General features: G+C 45.5%; 1 protein-coding gene across 2 annotated transcripts; it reads right to left on the bottom strand.

The window, feature by feature from the left end:
- Positions 1 to 1,517: 1,517 nt before the first annotated feature.
- UBE2QL1 (ubiquitin conjugating enzyme E2 QL1) lies at positions 1,518 to 17,383 on the bottom strand. 2 transcript variants are annotated; one of them, XM_086469467.1, is made up of 3 exons: positions 17,112 to 17,383; positions 16,541 to 17,069; positions 1,518 to 1,649 (listed from the first exon to the last, which is right to left on the bottom strand). In XM_086469467.1, the coding sequence occupies exons 1-3, from the start codon at positions 17,381 to 17,383 to the stop codon at positions 1,518 to 1,520; spliced, it is 933 nt and encodes a 310-aa protein (XP_086325593.1). The 2 variants fall into 2 exon arrangements, with proteins under 2 accessions (XP_086325593.1, XP_086325592.1); XM_086469466.1 differs by having other exon boundaries at positions 16,541 to 17,383.
- Between the last annotated feature and the right edge of the window lie 899 nt (positions 17,384 to 18,282).

The raw sequence follows: 18,282 nt of genomic DNA, 5'->3' as shown, positions 1-18,282 counted from the left end.
TTTGTTCTTCTCCACTGTGTGTAGTTTCAAATCAAACTCCAAACCCCAAAACTCTCTGTACAGTGTCCACTGTTGCTGTAATACAAACAGAAACTGGTCAACCATTTCAGTTTGGTCCTGTGTCAGCCACAGAACAGACAGTGTTTTCAAACACATACCTTTCCCCGCCTCCAAATTAGTCTTACAATCAATACTGTCCTGCTTTCAATTAAAATATCATGACAACAGATACAGACATAAGGTGCCTAGATTTTCACAGTAGAAAACCTATTACTTTGAATACAAAAGTTGGCCAAAATGATTGAATTCCTGAGGCAACAGAAACGATACTGGTGATTTTATTCAGCATGTGTCCAATACGATATTCCATTTGGAATACACATTTTTTTATGCTTTTCTCATACCATTCTAAACATTACCTTCAGCTTTTATGGAGTCTCTTAGAAAGTTTTTTTCAATTTGTTTACCAGAAAACTTAAATCTTAATGATTAAATAATAGGACATTTATATACATCAGTGGGTTTTCTCAGATACTGGGCTCTAAGTACATACAATGTTTATTGAGTGAAAATAAAAAAGAAAATTCCAGTCATGCAAATCATCTTACAAACCATGTTCCATTTGCCTTGAAAATTTTTACTCAGTTACTGGCATATCATTTTAAAATTAAGCAGATAATTTTTTAAGATTGCTTTGTCCATTTCCATTTGTTTGTTTTGCCGTTTTGAAGAACTGACAGGCCACATGCTACTGCAGAAGGTACTGGCAGGGTGATGGTTCTGCTGCCACCAACCAACCACTCCAAGCCCTGGCGTGGATGTGTTTAGAAAAACCACCTAACCTTCAGCTAACTGCACTGGTTTATTTCTGAACAGCACATCACAATATCAGCATAGATAGCACATTGTAACTGGTTGGGTGATTCCACTTAATAATTTTTCAACACTAGGACCTTTCAGCATTTTAATTCTGGTTTCATTTATGAATTAAAAGGTCATATATAGAGCACAAATGAGGTCTAAATTTAGTCACAGCAGACCACAGTTCCACATAAAGACAAATCTTCAAGGTATGTTGACCTGCTAGGAGACAAAGATAAACAGCACAGCAAACATGTACCTGCAATGCACTGCTTCCCTATTAAATATTAACTGTTTCATTTACATTTAAATGAACTGAGCAGTAGTGGATAGACTTTCCAGTACTGCTGTTTGGTGCTGCTGTCATGGAAAGAAGCTGAAGACAATGTGGGCTGTATGGGGGCAAATGACGCAATCTCAGCATCCGCTCAAGTGACTTCAATGATGACCATTCTCCAGTCTGGGAATATAATCCTACACAGCATTTTTTTTTCTCTCCCTCTGTAAACACATCCGTTCATAAATAACTTAGATGTCTCCTTGACATTCATGGTATGTAACTGAAGCTGAAGTAGAAAAAGATGGGCGGTGTACAGCACTGAGGAGATGTCACAGTACTTTTGTTCAGCATTTTTGTCAAGTGCAGGTTGCTAACATCAGCCATCAGAGACGGGTGGGGTGACCCACCCATATTTTTCATGGGTCTTCACCAAACTCTTAAATGTTGCTTCAGCTTCCTTTCGACTGAATGACTTTTTTGATTTGCCAGCTTTTCTGCAGATACGGCCCTGCACCAAACAAAAAAGAAAACCTTCATTAAACACGGGAACACGCAGCTGGAAACCACAGCTTAACTTTTCAACGCATCAGGCCAAAAGGCATTCACTTACGGGTACCAGAAAGCAGAGTTCCCAAACTGGGGCAGACAAATGAATTATTAAAGATGATTAAAAATTATAAGCAGTAAAGGAAAAAAAAAATCAATAAAAAAAAACATCTGCCAGGCTATTTCTTCCTAGCGAGCCCTTGTGCTGGCATGCAGCCCTGGATGCAGTGACGAGCAGCTGCTGCTGCGGTCATGCCACACGGCTCGCCTCCCCCTGTGCTGCATGGGGACCCCTGCAAACAAGCGGAGGGACCCCCTACCACAAAGCATTTGGAGTGCAGACCCTCGTGCCTGCCCCACACAGGCAGGGGGGCAGCCCTACGCAGACAGGGACCGCGAGGAGCGCAGCCATACGCCGCAGAAATGGCACCTCGGCACGGTGCCGCTTCCCACCAGCTCCTGGGGACAGGTGGGTTTGTCAGTGTCCCCCACAGCCCTGTTCAGCTTCAGGAGAGGAAGGGGCTCCCCAGCCCCCCACCCCCAGCCCCCCAGGGTCAGCGCCTGTGCGTGGGGAAGGAGGCAGGCTGCTGCAAGTGGTGCTGAGGTACCAGCTTGGGCTGGGGAGACAGAAAGAGGTTTCGAACCAGTTTTGATGCCACACTCGTAGTATAGTCGGAGGTGTGAGTATCACGGAGTCAAGGACCCTGGAGAACCATCGCAAAAGCGGAGTGTTTCGGTGTGCTACATCTCAGGGCTACCCGTATCTCACCGCCCACACTCCACTGCCAAGGCAGAGCATCACTAAAATTATATCCATCCCATGAAACGCACTCTGTTCTTCTCCTGATCTGACCCGTGAGAAATGAATAGCTCTGGCACTTCTTAAAGGCAAGAGCACCTTAAAACCAACTTGCTTCCAACCTACATAAAAAATTCCAATTTGTTTAAGACCCCTTCATGACAAGTTTGATAATAAATGAAAATAAACACATTTAAACATACTGCATCTTTATCACTTTGCAATTAAATATTACCTCTAAATGCACAGCAGTATATAATTTCAAATCCTTGTTTGGCAACAGAGACATTTACTGAGTTATTAATAGCTTACCTTATTTTTCACGCTGGTCCGTGTCAATTACCAACTAACACAGGCACAAGAAAGAAATATTGCTGCAGATTTATTCCACTCTACAGCAGCAATACCCTTTAAAGTATTTACACCGATTGGATTTGTCACAAAATAGAAGTTCATTAAAGTCACAAGTCTAATAATTTTAATAACTGTTTGACAGACTGCACTGAAAGCCTTTTTAAGAATAAATGGTATTTGATGAGCAGATACCATATTACAGTGTTACAATTATTAAGAACCAAGTTAGAATGTTCTCATTTTTTCCATTCTTTTACTGAAAATGATGCACCAGGCTGCATCTTTTGCCTCCCATATTTTACTGTCAATTTGGAATTTAAACTGAAAACTGTCATTCATAATTGCGTGCAACAAATAATACTGAGAAAACAATCAGGTATATGGAGGGGAAAAACAGAAAAAAAAAAAAAAAAAGAGGAAAAAAGAAAACAAACTCTGTCCTCAGAGTACCAAAGTTATTTTCAAAGACTAAAATAAGTAAGATCAGTCTGCAGTGTGGACGAATAATTTTGTTCTAGAAAGCTGTCACAGGCTGCACAGATAAGCTTTTGTGTTCAGCGCTGCTCCTGTTATAACAAAACTACGGACACGTGAGATAAAAAAGCTGTTTCCCATTCCTGTTTTAGTAAGTCATTTTTTCTGGGCAGTTGGACTTCTCTTTCAGGGCCTACCTTAACTAAAGATTAGGAACAGCCTCTAATTCCCACCTCAATTTATTCACAGCCAATTTATACCCATTTGGTTTTCACATAAATATTTTACCTTTTGATACTTTTCCTTACCTTTCTCCCTAGTTGTCATTTACAGACTAGCAATGTATTTCCTCTTTAAATACCCCTTGACAGACTAAAGAGCAAGACACCTTCCCCATCCCCATACTAATTTGGCAGTTAATATTTCCCAAATAAGGATCATGTGAATGGTACTTGATTTAAGCCCACTATTAAATTTTCTTAGAAAATGTTCCTTTTTAGTTGTGATGAAAGGAATAATTAAATAAAACTGGGTAACATTTTTAAAATCTCATTGACTTACATATCCCTACATATCTTACATATCCTGAAGGAGTATTTCTGTGGTTACACAACATGGTTTGTATTTTCTTCCTAATCTGAGCTTTTGCTGGAAGCATACTCAGAGAAACATAGGAAAAGATAAAGCAAAGTGCAACAGAAGATGAAATCAGCACAGGAAATGCTGTCCTCAAAATCTCACCCATGAAATACTTTTGAAAATAAATATAAACTTACTGTACTATTTAATTTCTGGATTAGGTCTATTTGCCATCTCTTGTCTTATACATATTATTTTTTAATCATTTAATAATGATAACTTTCTGAATTGCACAGCACCTAGAACAGTATGATCCATGTCTTTTCCAGCTTTATCAAAGTGTTAACACTAATCTGTACCTAGAAATAGGACCTTTGCATTGAGAACAGCTATCGCTCATGTTCAGTGTCAGCTATGTGCTGCTTTCAAACAAGAAAAGTTAAGAATTCTTTGGTGTTGCAATAATGCGGTGAATATCATCACATCGTCTAAAACATTACTGGAGCCACATAAGATGAAATGTAAGTTTATTTAACTCTGTAAGTTTATTCTCATATTTCTTTGTTATTAATGTTCATTAAATCCACTTCTAAAACACGTTCTGGTACCACATGCAGGTTGTATGTAAAACTGCATCATCAAAGACCTGCTAATTCTACTTCACTGTAGTCAACACATTTCTATGTCTATACAGAAACTATGGGTGGCATGGTTAGCACTGTCTCTTATTAACCAACATCCTGCCAGGTGTTTATAATTTGGATAAAATTTAACCTCGTGGACTGAAAGTTTCCCTTTTTGGTGCCTCAAGTAAACCTGAGGTAAAAAGAAAGAAGGATGGAATTTCAGTCAACACAGTTCAGATGGTTTTGAGTCTACACTCGGGTGGTATCTACTGTCTCAATTATTTTTAGCTTTTTGCCATTCCCACAAAACTCTTCCCAAGTTTAACAAAAAAAATGGCATTTTGGATGCAATCATAAAGGAAAGTGTCAACCATTTTAACAGGCACCATTACCAGTTCTGACCTCAGTTTATTTTCAGACTGCTACTCAAACATGCAGTCATTTTCAGTCTGGTCAGGAGACTATGAGTGCTGCATTCTGCAAACACGATAAATGCAGTAAATACAGTATGTAAATACAGTGCTGGCCATAGCTCAATTGCGCACAACTGCATTTTGACCAATCTCTAAACCATGCATGCCACTACTGCCATGGTAAGGAATATAGATCATTTGCACGGCCAATGTTTTGATGTATCCAGCACCAAATCAAGAAAAGATATCGAACCAATATCTGAACAAGACCAAAACATTCCACAAAAGATTAAAGACAATAGAGAAAACCCAATAAAGCCTTTCATAAAGATATTAATGCTGACTTTAGCTCTGAGAAGTCGCACCAAGAGCTTATTTAAATACTTGCAATACTTTCAGACACTCACAGAGTGCTTTTCATAAAGGGATATCTGAAAACCTAATTAAAATAAAGAGTTGGAGAGAACATTTCAGAATTTGCCATCTGCTGTGACTTCATGTACTTATCAAGATATAATTTTAACAAGCTAGAAACATATGAAAGGTGAAAGTAATGCCACAGCATCCAACCGGTTTACACAGCCATGCTGAAATGCAGGGGGACGTGTGCTGCACTCAGCCTCCTCACTCACTTGTGCTCCTACCATGCCTGATTTGTGCGGCAGGGTGAGCAATTGCATGCCACTCATCTACTCTTTGCCTAAACTAACAAGTTTGAACAAACAGCTGATAAGGATCCAGTCTATAACCCTGATAACTGCTAGAAGAAAGACCTCCTGGAGCACAGCCTGCTGTGGGTAGCCTTCTCAGGACCCTAGCCATACCTAGGGACTGCTCCCTCCTGCCATATTCAGCAAAGGACCTGAGGTAAATCTCACATGTGATTTGGCATCCACATTTACAGACCACTGTGAGCAAATCTGGGAGCTTTCCTACTCTCAGTGATGCTGCGGTAGTCTACACTTTTTTCCACAATCATGAACACATCAGCACGTCCTCCCCTTGAGAACACTACGTGACACTGAAGCACATCCTTAAAAATATTCAATTTGGCATCTAGTAGCTCTTTAAAGTCCATCAGTATCATTGTCAGCAATGTGCCATATCTTTCTTCCCCAACAACACCATGTCCTGAAGTGGTCTGAAGTTAACAGAGTTAAGTCCTGTACAGAGCTACCAAATATGAAGCTTGAAGCTCTTTAGCCCTGTAATCCCACTACAACCATGTATCTGCCCATGTCTGGCCTGTGTGTCATGAAAAACAGTTGTAACATTTCTTCTGCTCTTTCCAAAATCAGGATGGCCTCAAGGGGACTTCTTTGGCAGCGATGAAGGGATTTATCTTTCTCGTCAAACCCACTATTGTAGCTCACAGACCAAAACCCAACAGTTTTGGCATAGCACACAGCATCAGGTCTGCTTCCACGTCATATCACTTCTGGCACTACCTGGAAGGACAGGACTACATAATGGTGGCCGGCCTGTCACAGGATCATATAATCACTGAAGTGCTGGCTGCAAAAGACCTACAGAGGCCTCTAAGTCCAACTTAGATACCTGGAGCCGGACTGGTGGCAATGTGTAGCCAGGTCCTGAATCCTTCAAGGTTGTGCTCAGTCCTCTCCTGCTGCAAGTCCCTGTGTTACTAGGTCCCAAATTTTCAGAGATTTATTGTACGCAGTCATCAGCCCTTACAGGATTGAGGTTATTCTGGAAACAGCGTAAGCCCCTGTGCTACACATCTCTGAGATGCCACAGCAAGCCCTTCAGGAATATCCAGACTTCTCCTCCTGGCCTGGTTAACAAAAAGTTGTATTCATGCAAGCCGTACACAGCTAAGAGACTCAGAAGCAGGCAAGCCCTCACGTTGCTAGCACTAGCCTTAATGCAAACTCCTCAGCCCCGTATGCCCTTCATCAACCCTGGATATGCAAATAACTCAAGGTTGGTCTTCCAAGGGCAAATCACACTTGCCTTCCACAAACCAGGCTAAATGTGGCCCGTCATTTAAGCCAGCGTAAGGGTGCATGGGTACAATCTCATTTTCTCCCTTCACCCCTTAAGAGATGCCTACAGCAGGCTCTAGCGACCCACTGCTAGGTAAATGTCAAGAGACAGAAAACAAGCAAAGGCTTAGAGAGGTACACAAAAGACTGCAGAAAGTTACTGTGCCACACACTGCATCTGTGGTGATCCCTCCAAGGACAGGAAGGAGACCCACCAGGATATGCCCATTTTGCAAGTCTGTTGTCCCACGCTTCTCTGTGGATGATGCAAACCCTCTGGATTTTCTAAGAGCTGGAGCATACTATGAGTCTCCAGTACATAACACGTTCCACTAATGTGCCAGCAACTAATGGCTTTGCGCCTCAACTGTTCAGAGCTGCACACTATGCAAACATATTCAAGTCTTTTCCAATAAGCAACAGAGGAATAGAGTGCTTAAGACTGACCAGTTTTATTGTAGAATATTTAAACAAGTTTTCAGAGAAAAGTATTTCCACTGGCTTTAGAGAAGCATTCAAAAGTAGAGCAATACTAAAGTGAGCTACTGTCACGCTCTCAGTGCAATGATTGCAATGTGTCACAACATCATGTTACAGTGAAATATACACAGTCTCTCCTACCAATTACATATTTTATCATTTTTTTCCTTCATGTACTGATAAGGCACAGTTAATCATGTCTCAAAAACTGCACACAATTTATATTGCACTATATATAATTATTAGCTATAGCTAAAACAAAGCTGTATAGAAAATGATGCAGACAAATACTGCTAATGTTGCAGCATAAGTGAATTAAAAATGTGATGTTTTCCTGCAAATGTGTAATTTCTGAAGCAGTATTTCCACACCTTTTTTGGTCCCCTTTTTAAGAACAATCCATAGAAAGAAGTGAAAACTTAGCAAGTTCCCGCTTTAAAGCATCCTATAAATTGCTCCTTCTGGGACTGCGACTGTTCTTTGTCCAGGAAAAAGAAATCCAAGTTCCACCTGAGTAATTATTAACACTCACTCCTCTGTGTGCAAGTAGCTCTTAATCAAGACAAACACTTGGAGCCCCAATCCCTGTTAGACAGCTACAGAGCACTGCGCTGCTCCTCCTTGCCTTTCCCTAGACTCAGCAGCATGATTTCAGTACTGATGAGCGTTAAGAAATCCCCTTCCTGAATTTTATGGGTGGGACAAACTCTGCACTGGCAAAAGAACAGAAAATGTTGGTAACTGACCACATTCTTGAAAGGTGCCTCCAGCACCTCCAGGGCTGAACGTGCCATCTTACAATACGGTGGGTTTCTGTCAAAAGAGATGGTCCCTGTCCCCTGCCATCAAATGGGCACCTGCTAGTCTAGATGACAAAGGGACGTTTTCTCTTTTAATCTTCCACTGAGCTCCCTGGACTACCTCTCTGTGGAATCAGCACAGTTACTGAGGGCAAGTCCAGGTGAAAAGGCTGGCAGCATGACAGCCCCTCTTTGCATCAGCCCGCAGGTCCTCCACATCAGGAACCTGAAGTTACCCAGGTTAAACACAGCCATGGGTGTAAGCTCAACCAAAGCAAAGCAAACCATCATTTATGACGGGTTGTAAAGACAAAGAAGCTACAGTCCAGACAACAATGTCTATCTCCACATTTCCCAAAGTTTCACCATGCAAAAAAAAAGAAACCAAAGTAAAAAGCAGACTACCACATTTGATCGAATTAAGACCGAATTTGGTAAGATTAGAGTCACAAGCTGATACACTTCTCCCCCTGCTATTTATACAAATGAGTCCATCTCTTGCCTATGATATGTTTCATACTGATGCACATCGACATCTACTCATAAAGCCCCCACTTCTGAGTGCTTTAAGTACATATCCTCCAATGACCTTTGGAAAGAAGATTATCTGTACTTCATAGGTGGGAAAGAGGAATATAGTGAAGTTACATGACTTGCCCATGACTGCACATGAAGTCAGCAGCAAAACCTGGAAATCAAACTTGGATCACCTCTGCTCAGCCTAAGTGCTCTGTGAAATATCCTCCTCCCTGCCAATAACTATAGAACACTTCAATACTAGGTGCATTTTTAATAGAAATACTTGTTAAATTCATAGAAGATTTGACATTTATAGAAAATAATAGAAATTTTGAAAAATTAGTAACATCAATTTCTTCTTTGATGCTTTAGGGTCTTTTATGGGCACGTGTTACGGAAATAAGCCCTACACTTCTTACTGTAGCTGGGGGTTTGTTACCATTTGTAAAACGGTAACACAAAGCCAGAAACAAGAGAAATATCTAGCCATTCCACAGCTCATAAAGCCTGACTACGAGAAGCATTTGAGCTCTGTGCCATTTCACAACTCTTCTTTTCTCAGTTTATTTTCACTCATCTTTGAATGCCGATTTGGGATTGTGACTGACTTGTAAATCTACCTAGGAGTCACTGCAGAGGTTCCAGGGGTTCTGGAGAGCCTGCGCAGAAGAGGACTAAATCAATAAGGATCATCGATTTTAACAACGTGCACAAAATCATGAAGCAGACAAAAAGACATTTTCCAAGGACAGACTCTGCACGTGCACGAGGCAGGCACGTATCTGCCACACATGGCTCAGGACAGGCGTACTTGACGTACCACTCCTCAGTTTGACTTTTAACTGGAATGGGGCAAATCAGACTGGCACCTTGATCCTGTTTCAGAAGAGGAATCACATGAATGTCGTAAGTGTGGTGTGCTCAGCACCCCCTACAAACGACTCTATGGAGTACAACTCAGTCCAGCCCCAAGCCGCACGCCTTTCAAAATACAATGATATTCAGCAGAAACCTGGTGGTCTGTTTACAGGTGAGACAACTGGAACCTGCGCACATTAAATTTAAGACATATTTTGAGCCATTCAGACAGCATAATCACCGCAGCCCCTGAAGTTCTCCCTGTTTAACTGCAGAGTAATTGCACCTGGCAATCCTTCCATCCTCCCATCTCCCTTCGCGCCTAATGTCAGCATTACCTTTTTTGACAGTTACAGGAGAAGATAATTTGTCAACTGGAAGCTGCATGTGAAGGACTGAATACGTCAAGGAAAAGAAGAGATCTTCACTGACTCTTGTCAGCCCAAAGGAGCTCAGATGGGAAAAAGAAACGCAGCTAATAGTACATTACTTGACCAGCATCCCACTTTGTGAGAGGAGATGCCCACTTGGGGGACGTGCCTTGGATCACACTTGGCAACAAGACTCCTGCAATTATCAGGACCAGAATTACTGTGGAGTTACAAATCTTTGATCTGCAAGTCTCCGGTCATGCATGGAAACCCCTGGGCATTGTGTAGATGCTAGGAAATCTGCATATTTTCAAGGCCAGCCTGTATAAGGAAGAGTAAATCTTCTTCACAATAGAAAGTGGGTTATTCGGGTTACCCCTCCAGGAGGACACACCACCACCCCTCAGGACAAGGCTTTCTGCATTTGAAAAAATACAATTCTTCAACAAAGTAGCTGACAAAACACCCAAATGCTAGACAGTGCTCTCTATCTGAACACTTTCACTGAAGAAATAGAGGACTTCCTTTTATAATTCAGGGAAGAAGATTCTTGCTCTTTTGAGCAAATTCAACTTTCTTATGATACAGAATGGCAATTCTTTTAAATTTCTATTTAGGAGATCAGCCAAGTATTGCCACGAAGAATTAGTTCTACTTGCCATAAAAGCATGTTTTAAAATCCGTGATTTGTTTCAATTTAGCGATTTAACTTATTTGATGACTATTTTAATGCTAAGGATGATAACAAAGTATTTTAAAATTTTCCTTTTTATGCTTTGAAGGGGTAAAATGGAGATTATGTTCCCCCTGCTTTTTAAAAGAATTAAAACAGCCTCCTACTTCAATGAGTTGCAATCCCTGTGTCTTCATTCCCCTCAGTAGAATATATTTGCATAATAATAGCGGATAGTCAGAACAGCAATATATCAGAGTACAAATGAACAGTATTTTTTCCAGCCCATTCATCAGCCCCAGCACCTCAACATAGCAAATATATATGCTCCCACTTAAACTTCAGCTTGAAAATCCTAGGTGTCTCAACAATAAAAGAGAAATCTTAGTAGAAGGCAAATATATCTGTTTCTCTTCTGTAGCTAAACAAAATTGCCTCTTTGTCCCAGCATTTAAAACTCTTCATGAGGAACAAGCCCATTAATACACCTTTGTCTCCTCTGTCGTAAGGAGACTCTGTATATGAGTCGATGCGTTTTTCAACTGTGGATCTAAAGCACTATTTCTTCCCTTGACGATAACTGGCATCATTTGCTCAGGCAACTAATCGAAAGCAAAAAGCAAGCCGGAGTTTTTTTCAAGGCCCTAATACGATACAATGGCTCCAAAAGATTCAGCGACCACTGTTTTCTCTATACATTTCTGCAGCCTTTGAGATTAGCTGATTCATTCATGGCTACAGTCCTCAAACCTGGCATCCGGAGTATCAAAACCCATGGATTTGCAATTAATTTCTGCTATACATACTTGAAAGACCTGGAGTCTGCTGACCTCCTGGACACCATGCAAGTCCCATCTGCTATCTCTCGCTCATACTTTTGTTTGAAAGGATGAAGAGGGAGTAATTTAGACTATGACTAACAGCTACCTTCTGTATCTGTTTTTCATAAAATAAGACCATTTCTCCTGTTTCAATCTGGTAGAATTCCGCTGGGATACTCGTATCTTTAAAACGGAAAGACAAATCAATCCAATAGTCACACAAGGCACATCCCTCTTGAAGCAAACTAATGGGATTCCACTGAGGTAGTACTAACATTACAAGTCGAGGGATGAAAGTACTACAACTTTTATTTGAGTTCAGGAAATTTTCCAACAGAAAATTAAATCTTAATTACAAATTATCTTTTTATTTGTGTTTAAATAATCATACAGAAGTCCATCACAGCAAGAATACTCATAACTAGGGGTTCCCCATTCCTATTTTAGTATGTCCTGACAAAATTTTTATGCTCCTTCTATTCACTGGAAGAATAAGGGAGTATTTTCCTCAAAATGAAGAACTTTTTCCATGACATAATCTGCAGAGTCGCCCGTTACCTGACAGCTGCCTTTGGCTGGCAGTCCTGTCACCAGCCTCCACAAAGAATACAAGGGACTCACAAAAAGGAGGACAAGGCAGCTACTGGTCAGCACTTCTGCAAACTTAAGCCTGAAGTCCTCAAGGCACGAGGCGCAGCTGTGTTAGTTGTTCTCAATAAAAAAACTTAAAAATACTCCTGATGCATTACTTGGACATTGGCATATACAGCTTTGTCCTCTTTTAAACTTCCACCAAACCAGCGTCACATCATTCCTCCCCAGTGAGAAATCAGAGGACAGAAAATTCTCTTCCTCTTTCGGACAAAGTCTGCTCCTTTTCATTTGGGACCGTATCATCTGCCATGTTTTCAGAGGAGAGAGGACTCCTCCGCGACACGCGGGCGCTGGCCTCAGCTGTGTGCGTTACTCAAGGAGAGCCACAACGAACCTCCCGCTGCTTCATCACTCCCGCATGACCGGCACTGTGCCCCCTTCCCGTCCTTCAGTTGTTATCACGAGACAATGGCACTGTTACCAGGAAGCAGAGAGCAACAGACTCATTTTTAAATCCCTCTCCCCAATTACCAACAAACCCTTTCAAAGGGTGCTGCTAGGAAGGAATAAAGCTCAATGGGCCATTCCACAGCGTGGACAGACAGACAGACAAGCATGTTGAACAGTCGCCTTCAGGACAACAAACAACTGGTATTTAAATTATTTTGTTAGCATCACCCCACCTCCTTGGCTGCCACCACTGCTCTGCAGCGGCTCATGGCTACCATTTCGCTGGTTTGGCAGGGCCAAGCTTTCGCCCATGATGACGGGAGCCAGTGAGCAGCTGACTGTGCAGGAAGCAAGTACAAAGTCATCCCCTCACAACCAAGGCTACAGTTGAGTTAAGGACACCACCAAGTTTTTTTTAAAATAAGATTCTGGATCCCAGACAGATAAACAGTCTTAGGCCTTTGATGTACTGAGAATTCCCCTCAAGATACTGACTAGAGCTGTGTGAATAATTGATTTTCTCAGCTGAATAGCTGAAGCAACCAACCAAACAAACCCCAACTTGTTTGTTAATTAACTTTTTTTTCCCCTTGAAAACTGAAAAAAAAACCCAACCCAAAAAGCGTAGTTTGAGACTGCTGAATTGTTTCATTCAAACAGAAATTGTCTCTCTTCCATTTTAAACATTTTTTTCCCAGGCAAAAAATATCTAAAAATGCAATACTAGGTTTGTGACAGGAAGCAAGGGCATGGATCTCATAAGACAGGGCATCTCTGAAGCAAGGTCACCTGAGGCATATGGTTCCCACTTGGTGAAATCTGGAGAAACAGCCACGCTGCTTTAAAATGCAGCCCCTGGCAGACATGCTCAGGTTTGGGAACTTGGACCCACGTTTCCCTGCATACAAGAGCAACACTGAAAAGTAATGGAAAAATGCTACCTCCTAATTCCTGTGTTGCACACTTATGTCTCCTTATGGACAAAACTCCCAAGCGAAATGTTTCACCCGTGAGATGTCAGAACGACTTCTCTCAATTTTTCTTTTACTCTGCTAAAAGTGTGAAATCCATGAAAAAAATCTGAATTTGTCAAGAATCTTGACTGCCTGAAAATGTATTTTCAGTGTGAGTTTCATCTGCTTTTTGATCACTTTGTCCAAAAAAAATAGGTTATATATGTTCATCGGTTACTATTATCTCTGACAAAACAACAGACCAAGAAGCGCTGCGCTTCTCTCCGAAGAACCAGCAGAGAACAGCAGCGTTACAGTTAGCTCAGCGAAACGGGACTGACGAGAGAAACGTTGAGTGAAATCAGCCACCTTGGTTTTATCACGCAAATTGCCAAAAGGAGGAATGTTCGTTCGCTGGCGGGAAGTTCGGTCCTGCCTACTCACACGGGCGCCTGCGCCAGCGAGGCACGCTTTCGGATGCGTCACAGGCTCGAGCGTTCATACTGATTTCATGCTAAATCATGAAGCCGCGAAACAGTGACATTTTTCTGGAAGGTCCCAGTTAGCGACTGGCGCCAGCAGCGCCCCGTCTCCCACTCGGCCTCCTGGCTGCCACCATTTGCTCACGTGGGGTTGTTTTGCGGCGGTGGAGAATGGAGCTTGCCCTTCCAGCCCTTCTGATGGATAGCGAGCATACTGAATATTACCTGCCATTGCAGGGTGCAGGCTGCTTACAGAAATTACACAATTAACCTGGTGTAAGCCATCCCTGTTTGTTCGGGACGGCTCCTGGCAGGCACCGAGACTGCCCACAGCATGGCAAGAGTTAGCCAAAACCAGCCCCGCAGCTCTGGGAAACGCAGCGCCTCGGCTCTCAACGTTTTGATGGCTCTATTTTGATTTTTAAAACAGTACGGCCAAAAGTAGATTACCTGTAAAATGAAACGGGGATAGGGGAGCGCCGGCCGTACCATGAGCTCTATTATGCAATGGAGTCGGGATTACATAACGAGGGGAGTGCGATCACAGAAACGCGGCTCCCGTGACGTGGAGCCCGGCTACGATGACAGGCTGGCAACCCACAGCCCATACCTCTGCAGCCCAGAAATTAAATTTACTGTCAGTATTACCTATTAACCTTTCCACTGAAATGCTGAAACGTGCATGTTACACCTATTTAACTACTAAGTTACTGGCAGCAATTTATTTCTGCCTTTTTTTTTTATCCCACGTGCACTCTCTTTTTTTTATAATTAACTTTGTAAACTTCTGGAAGAATGTTACTGAAACTCTTGCATTTTAAATGTGTCTATTAATGATGCACGCATAAACATCCTCTGTTATCAGAAATTACTGCTATTTTCTGTAAATCTCTTAAATGGTTTAGGGGAGAAAATTGTCAGATTATATAGCTTAATATTTATTACTAATAAAACAATTTAGTGCTTTTCTTCAGTGAGCCATTTTATGATCCCAGTAAATCTTAATTTAACCCTTTTACATTCAATACTGCAGAAAGATACTGAATTGTTAAGAAAACTGAGAGAATTTAGCACTGTACTTCTAAATCCTTGTTTAAAATAATAAGAACTATAATCTCTATAAAAAGAGGTGGGTTAAGAAATAGCAAGACGAGGTGAGAGTAGTTACAGAACGTCAAGATACCCCGGGCTCAATGTAAACTAAGGCTCTTTTTTTTTCTGGTAGATGTTTTTTATATCCCAAGGTGACCTATGAAACTTGACCTCTTCATATAAAGTGCAGAGAAAAATACTATCTGATTTTTAAAAGGTGCAGTAGGCCCAAATCAAACAGAGAAAAATGAGGAAAAGCCACTTAACAAAAAAGTCCGTTAAATAATCAAAATTAATTTTCAGTCTTAAGAGAAACCAAGCCTTTACTTTTGCTCATGCAAGCAGTTCCACAAAGGCACAGAAGAGCAACCTCATTTTTAAGCAAATGAAAAATATATTATTTACTCTTTCCCCCCCTCCTTGCCAAGATACGAATTTAAGAAGTTACTTAGCATCATTTACTGACAGACGCAGAGCTGTACATGTACCCTGGGTTCAAGGGCATTCACGAAGTGAACAGGAAAATCACCCTGTCACGGCCATGTGTATATCTCGCCTACTACAATAACCATATAGCAGGGCTGGCTATGAGTTTCACCAGCAATATCTACCTATTTATTAAAAACGGCTTATGAAATACTTCTCTTCTAAGGATATTCTGCAGGAGAGAGGAAAAAAAAAAAGCATAAAGCGCATTGATTCAGCTCAGATGAGATCCTCTGCGGGTAAACCAGGCACCTCCTCCGGAGAGGAGAGCTGGCAGGAACTGTCTAGCTGCTGCATCTGCAGTACATACCCAAAATTACTCGTTCCTTTCAGGCAGGGAGACTTTAAACTGGCACAACTTCGCTGGCAGCTCAGAACTGCTGTTCCAGGTGTGACCCCGCGCCACACCTCCGCCCTGTGCGCCAAGCCCCAAACCCGGGGTGGCCTCTTCTCCCCCGAGGGGTTCTGTGCAGGACAGTGCCACCAGACAAAGGCAGACCCGCGGGCAGCAGCTCTGGCGTCGCGCCCTACGCCAGCGGCAGCACTTCACGCAGGAGACCAGCCAGTATGGCCGGCCAGTTGGTGAAGGGCAGGAGGTGGAGGACTCGAATCCCAAACCCCACTGGAGCCTGAAGAGCCCCTTGGGCTTTGGGGAGAGGGAGGTGCCCCTCGGGGGCAACGGGTACGCTGTCTCGGTGCCACACGCAGCGGAGCCAAGCAGAGGGACAAAAGACATGCCAGAGGACACGATGGATGCGTGTGCTCCTTGCCCCTCCAAGTCACCCCGTACCACCGCTGCACCTGCCCGAGAAGGGACCCCAGAGCAAAACTCGTGTGTCCCCTCCTCCTCCACATCAGCGACACCAGGTCCTCGGGGGAGACCCGTCACCCAGGCCTGGCCAAGGTCAGCCACAGGCACGGCCTGACCCGCTGCCCTTTGGGGCTCCCATCCAAAAACGCGCACGGACACACACCCGACCCCCCGCCACACGCAGGCAGAGAGAGAGCCCGGGGACCCCCTACCTGCCCCTTGACCAAACTGGCCGCAAACTGCCTCATGACGGCCTCCACGGTGTAGGCGCTGGACCAGCCGCGGGGGGTGAGCAGCTCCATGCAGATGGCTCCGCCGTCGAGGACGTAGCCGTTCTCCAGCCGGGGGCTGAGCACCCTCATGAAGGGCGGCGAGAAGGGGAAGTTGTCGGGGAAGGTTAGGTTGAGCAGGATGTACTCCGTGTTGGTCTCCTTCATATCCTGCCACAGCACCGAGTCCTTGTCCACCTGATGCAGCTTCACGTTCCAGTCGAAGAGGCTCTCGTCCACCAGCTCCACCGAGATGAAGCGGTCGCTGAGCCGGGCGATGTCCTGCAGCTCCTTCATCAGCCGCCGGGTCCGCACCTGCGTGCAGTGCTGCTGCCGGCCCGCCGGCGCCAGCGGCCCCGACCCCGACGGCAGCGGCACCAGCGGCGCCGGTCCCGACCCGCACCCGGAGCCGGAGCCGGGGCCGGGGCCGGGGCCGGGCCGCTGCGCCGCCTCCTTACCGGCGCCGGGCTCCCTGGCCGCCTCCCGCGGCTTCTCCCTACCGCCGCCCGAGCGCGGCTGCGGGGGCTGCTTGGCGAGCTCCGGCGCCTTCTTGTTCTTGTGGCCCCCGGGGCTGCTCTCGCTGCTGCTGCTGCTGCAGCCGCCGCCGCCCCCGGGGGGGCCCTGCGGCTGCGGCTTGTTGCTGCTGTTCTTCTGGTTGCCCCTGCCCCTGAGCGAGGAGCCCTGCTGGCTGCTGCTGCTGCGGTGGTGGTGGTGGTGGTGCTTGGGGTCCTCCGTGTCCCGGTTGTGCAGCCGGATCAGCCCGATTTTCCGCAGCAGAGTGGCCATGTTGTGCGCGGCTCTGCTCTCCCTCTCGCCTTTATGGGTTGGTGGGGTTTTAGTAGTAGTATTATTATTATTAATGTAAAGCCCTGCTCGGCGGATTTGCTGTTGGCGGGCAGGGGGGACGGCGCTGGGCGGGCGGCGGGGCCCCTCTGCCGCCGGTCTGGGCGCACGGGGCGCGGGCGGCGGGGGGAGAAAGGCGGCGGCGCTGCCGCGGGGAGGGTGCGCGGCCGCCGGCCGCCGCTCAAACGCCTCCCCTCGCTAGGGCTGCTGCGGGCAGCATTGCAGCAGCGGGGCTGCTCCCGGGGACATCACGGCCCCGCTGCTGCCGTGGCCATGATCCCGTGAAAAGGGCATTTAAAAAAAAAAAAGGGGGGGGGGGGGAAGGAAGGGAAAAAAAACCCAAAACCACCCGCAAGGGAGAGCCCCCCCCCCACTCCCCCCGCGCACAGCGGGGGCGAAATCGCCTGCGCCGCAGATGGCTTCCCCCGGCACCCTCGGCTCGCACCCGGCCGAGCCAATCCCCGGCGGGCCGGTCCCCGTGCCGCGGCGGGCACCTCCCCCCGGGCAGGGGGGGAGAGGCCGGCAGCGGCAGCCCCTGCCTCCCGCGGCGGCGGAGCGCGCTCCGGCCCTTTGTTCGGCTCCGGCGCGGGGAGAGGGGCCGCTCGGGCCAACCGTGCCGCAGCCGCCGCAGCCCCCGCCGCTCCGCGCCCCCCGCGCTGCCTACGCGCCTGGCGGCACCGCTGTTGCGAGCCCCGGCGGGGCGGGGGCGGGGCGGCGGCCGGCAGGCGGCGGGGGCCCGTCCCGCAGCGCCGCCGCCCGGCCGCGCCGCTCCGGCACTGCGGCAGCGCGGGCAGCGCGGGCCTGCCGGCGGGGCGGGGCGGGGCGGGGGCAGCGGGGAGGGG

Source organism: Leptosomus discolor, chromosome 8 (genome assembly GCF_034619465.1).
Source record: "Leptosomus discolor isolate bLepDis1 chromosome 8, bLepDis1.hap2, whole genome shotgun sequence".
Taxonomy (NCBI): domain Eukaryota; kingdom Metazoa; phylum Chordata; class Aves; order Leptosomiformes; family Leptosomidae; genus Leptosomus; species Leptosomus discolor.
The sequence above is the reverse complement of the archived record's forward strand: the minus strand, read 5'-3'. Positions and strand labels throughout refer to the sequence as shown.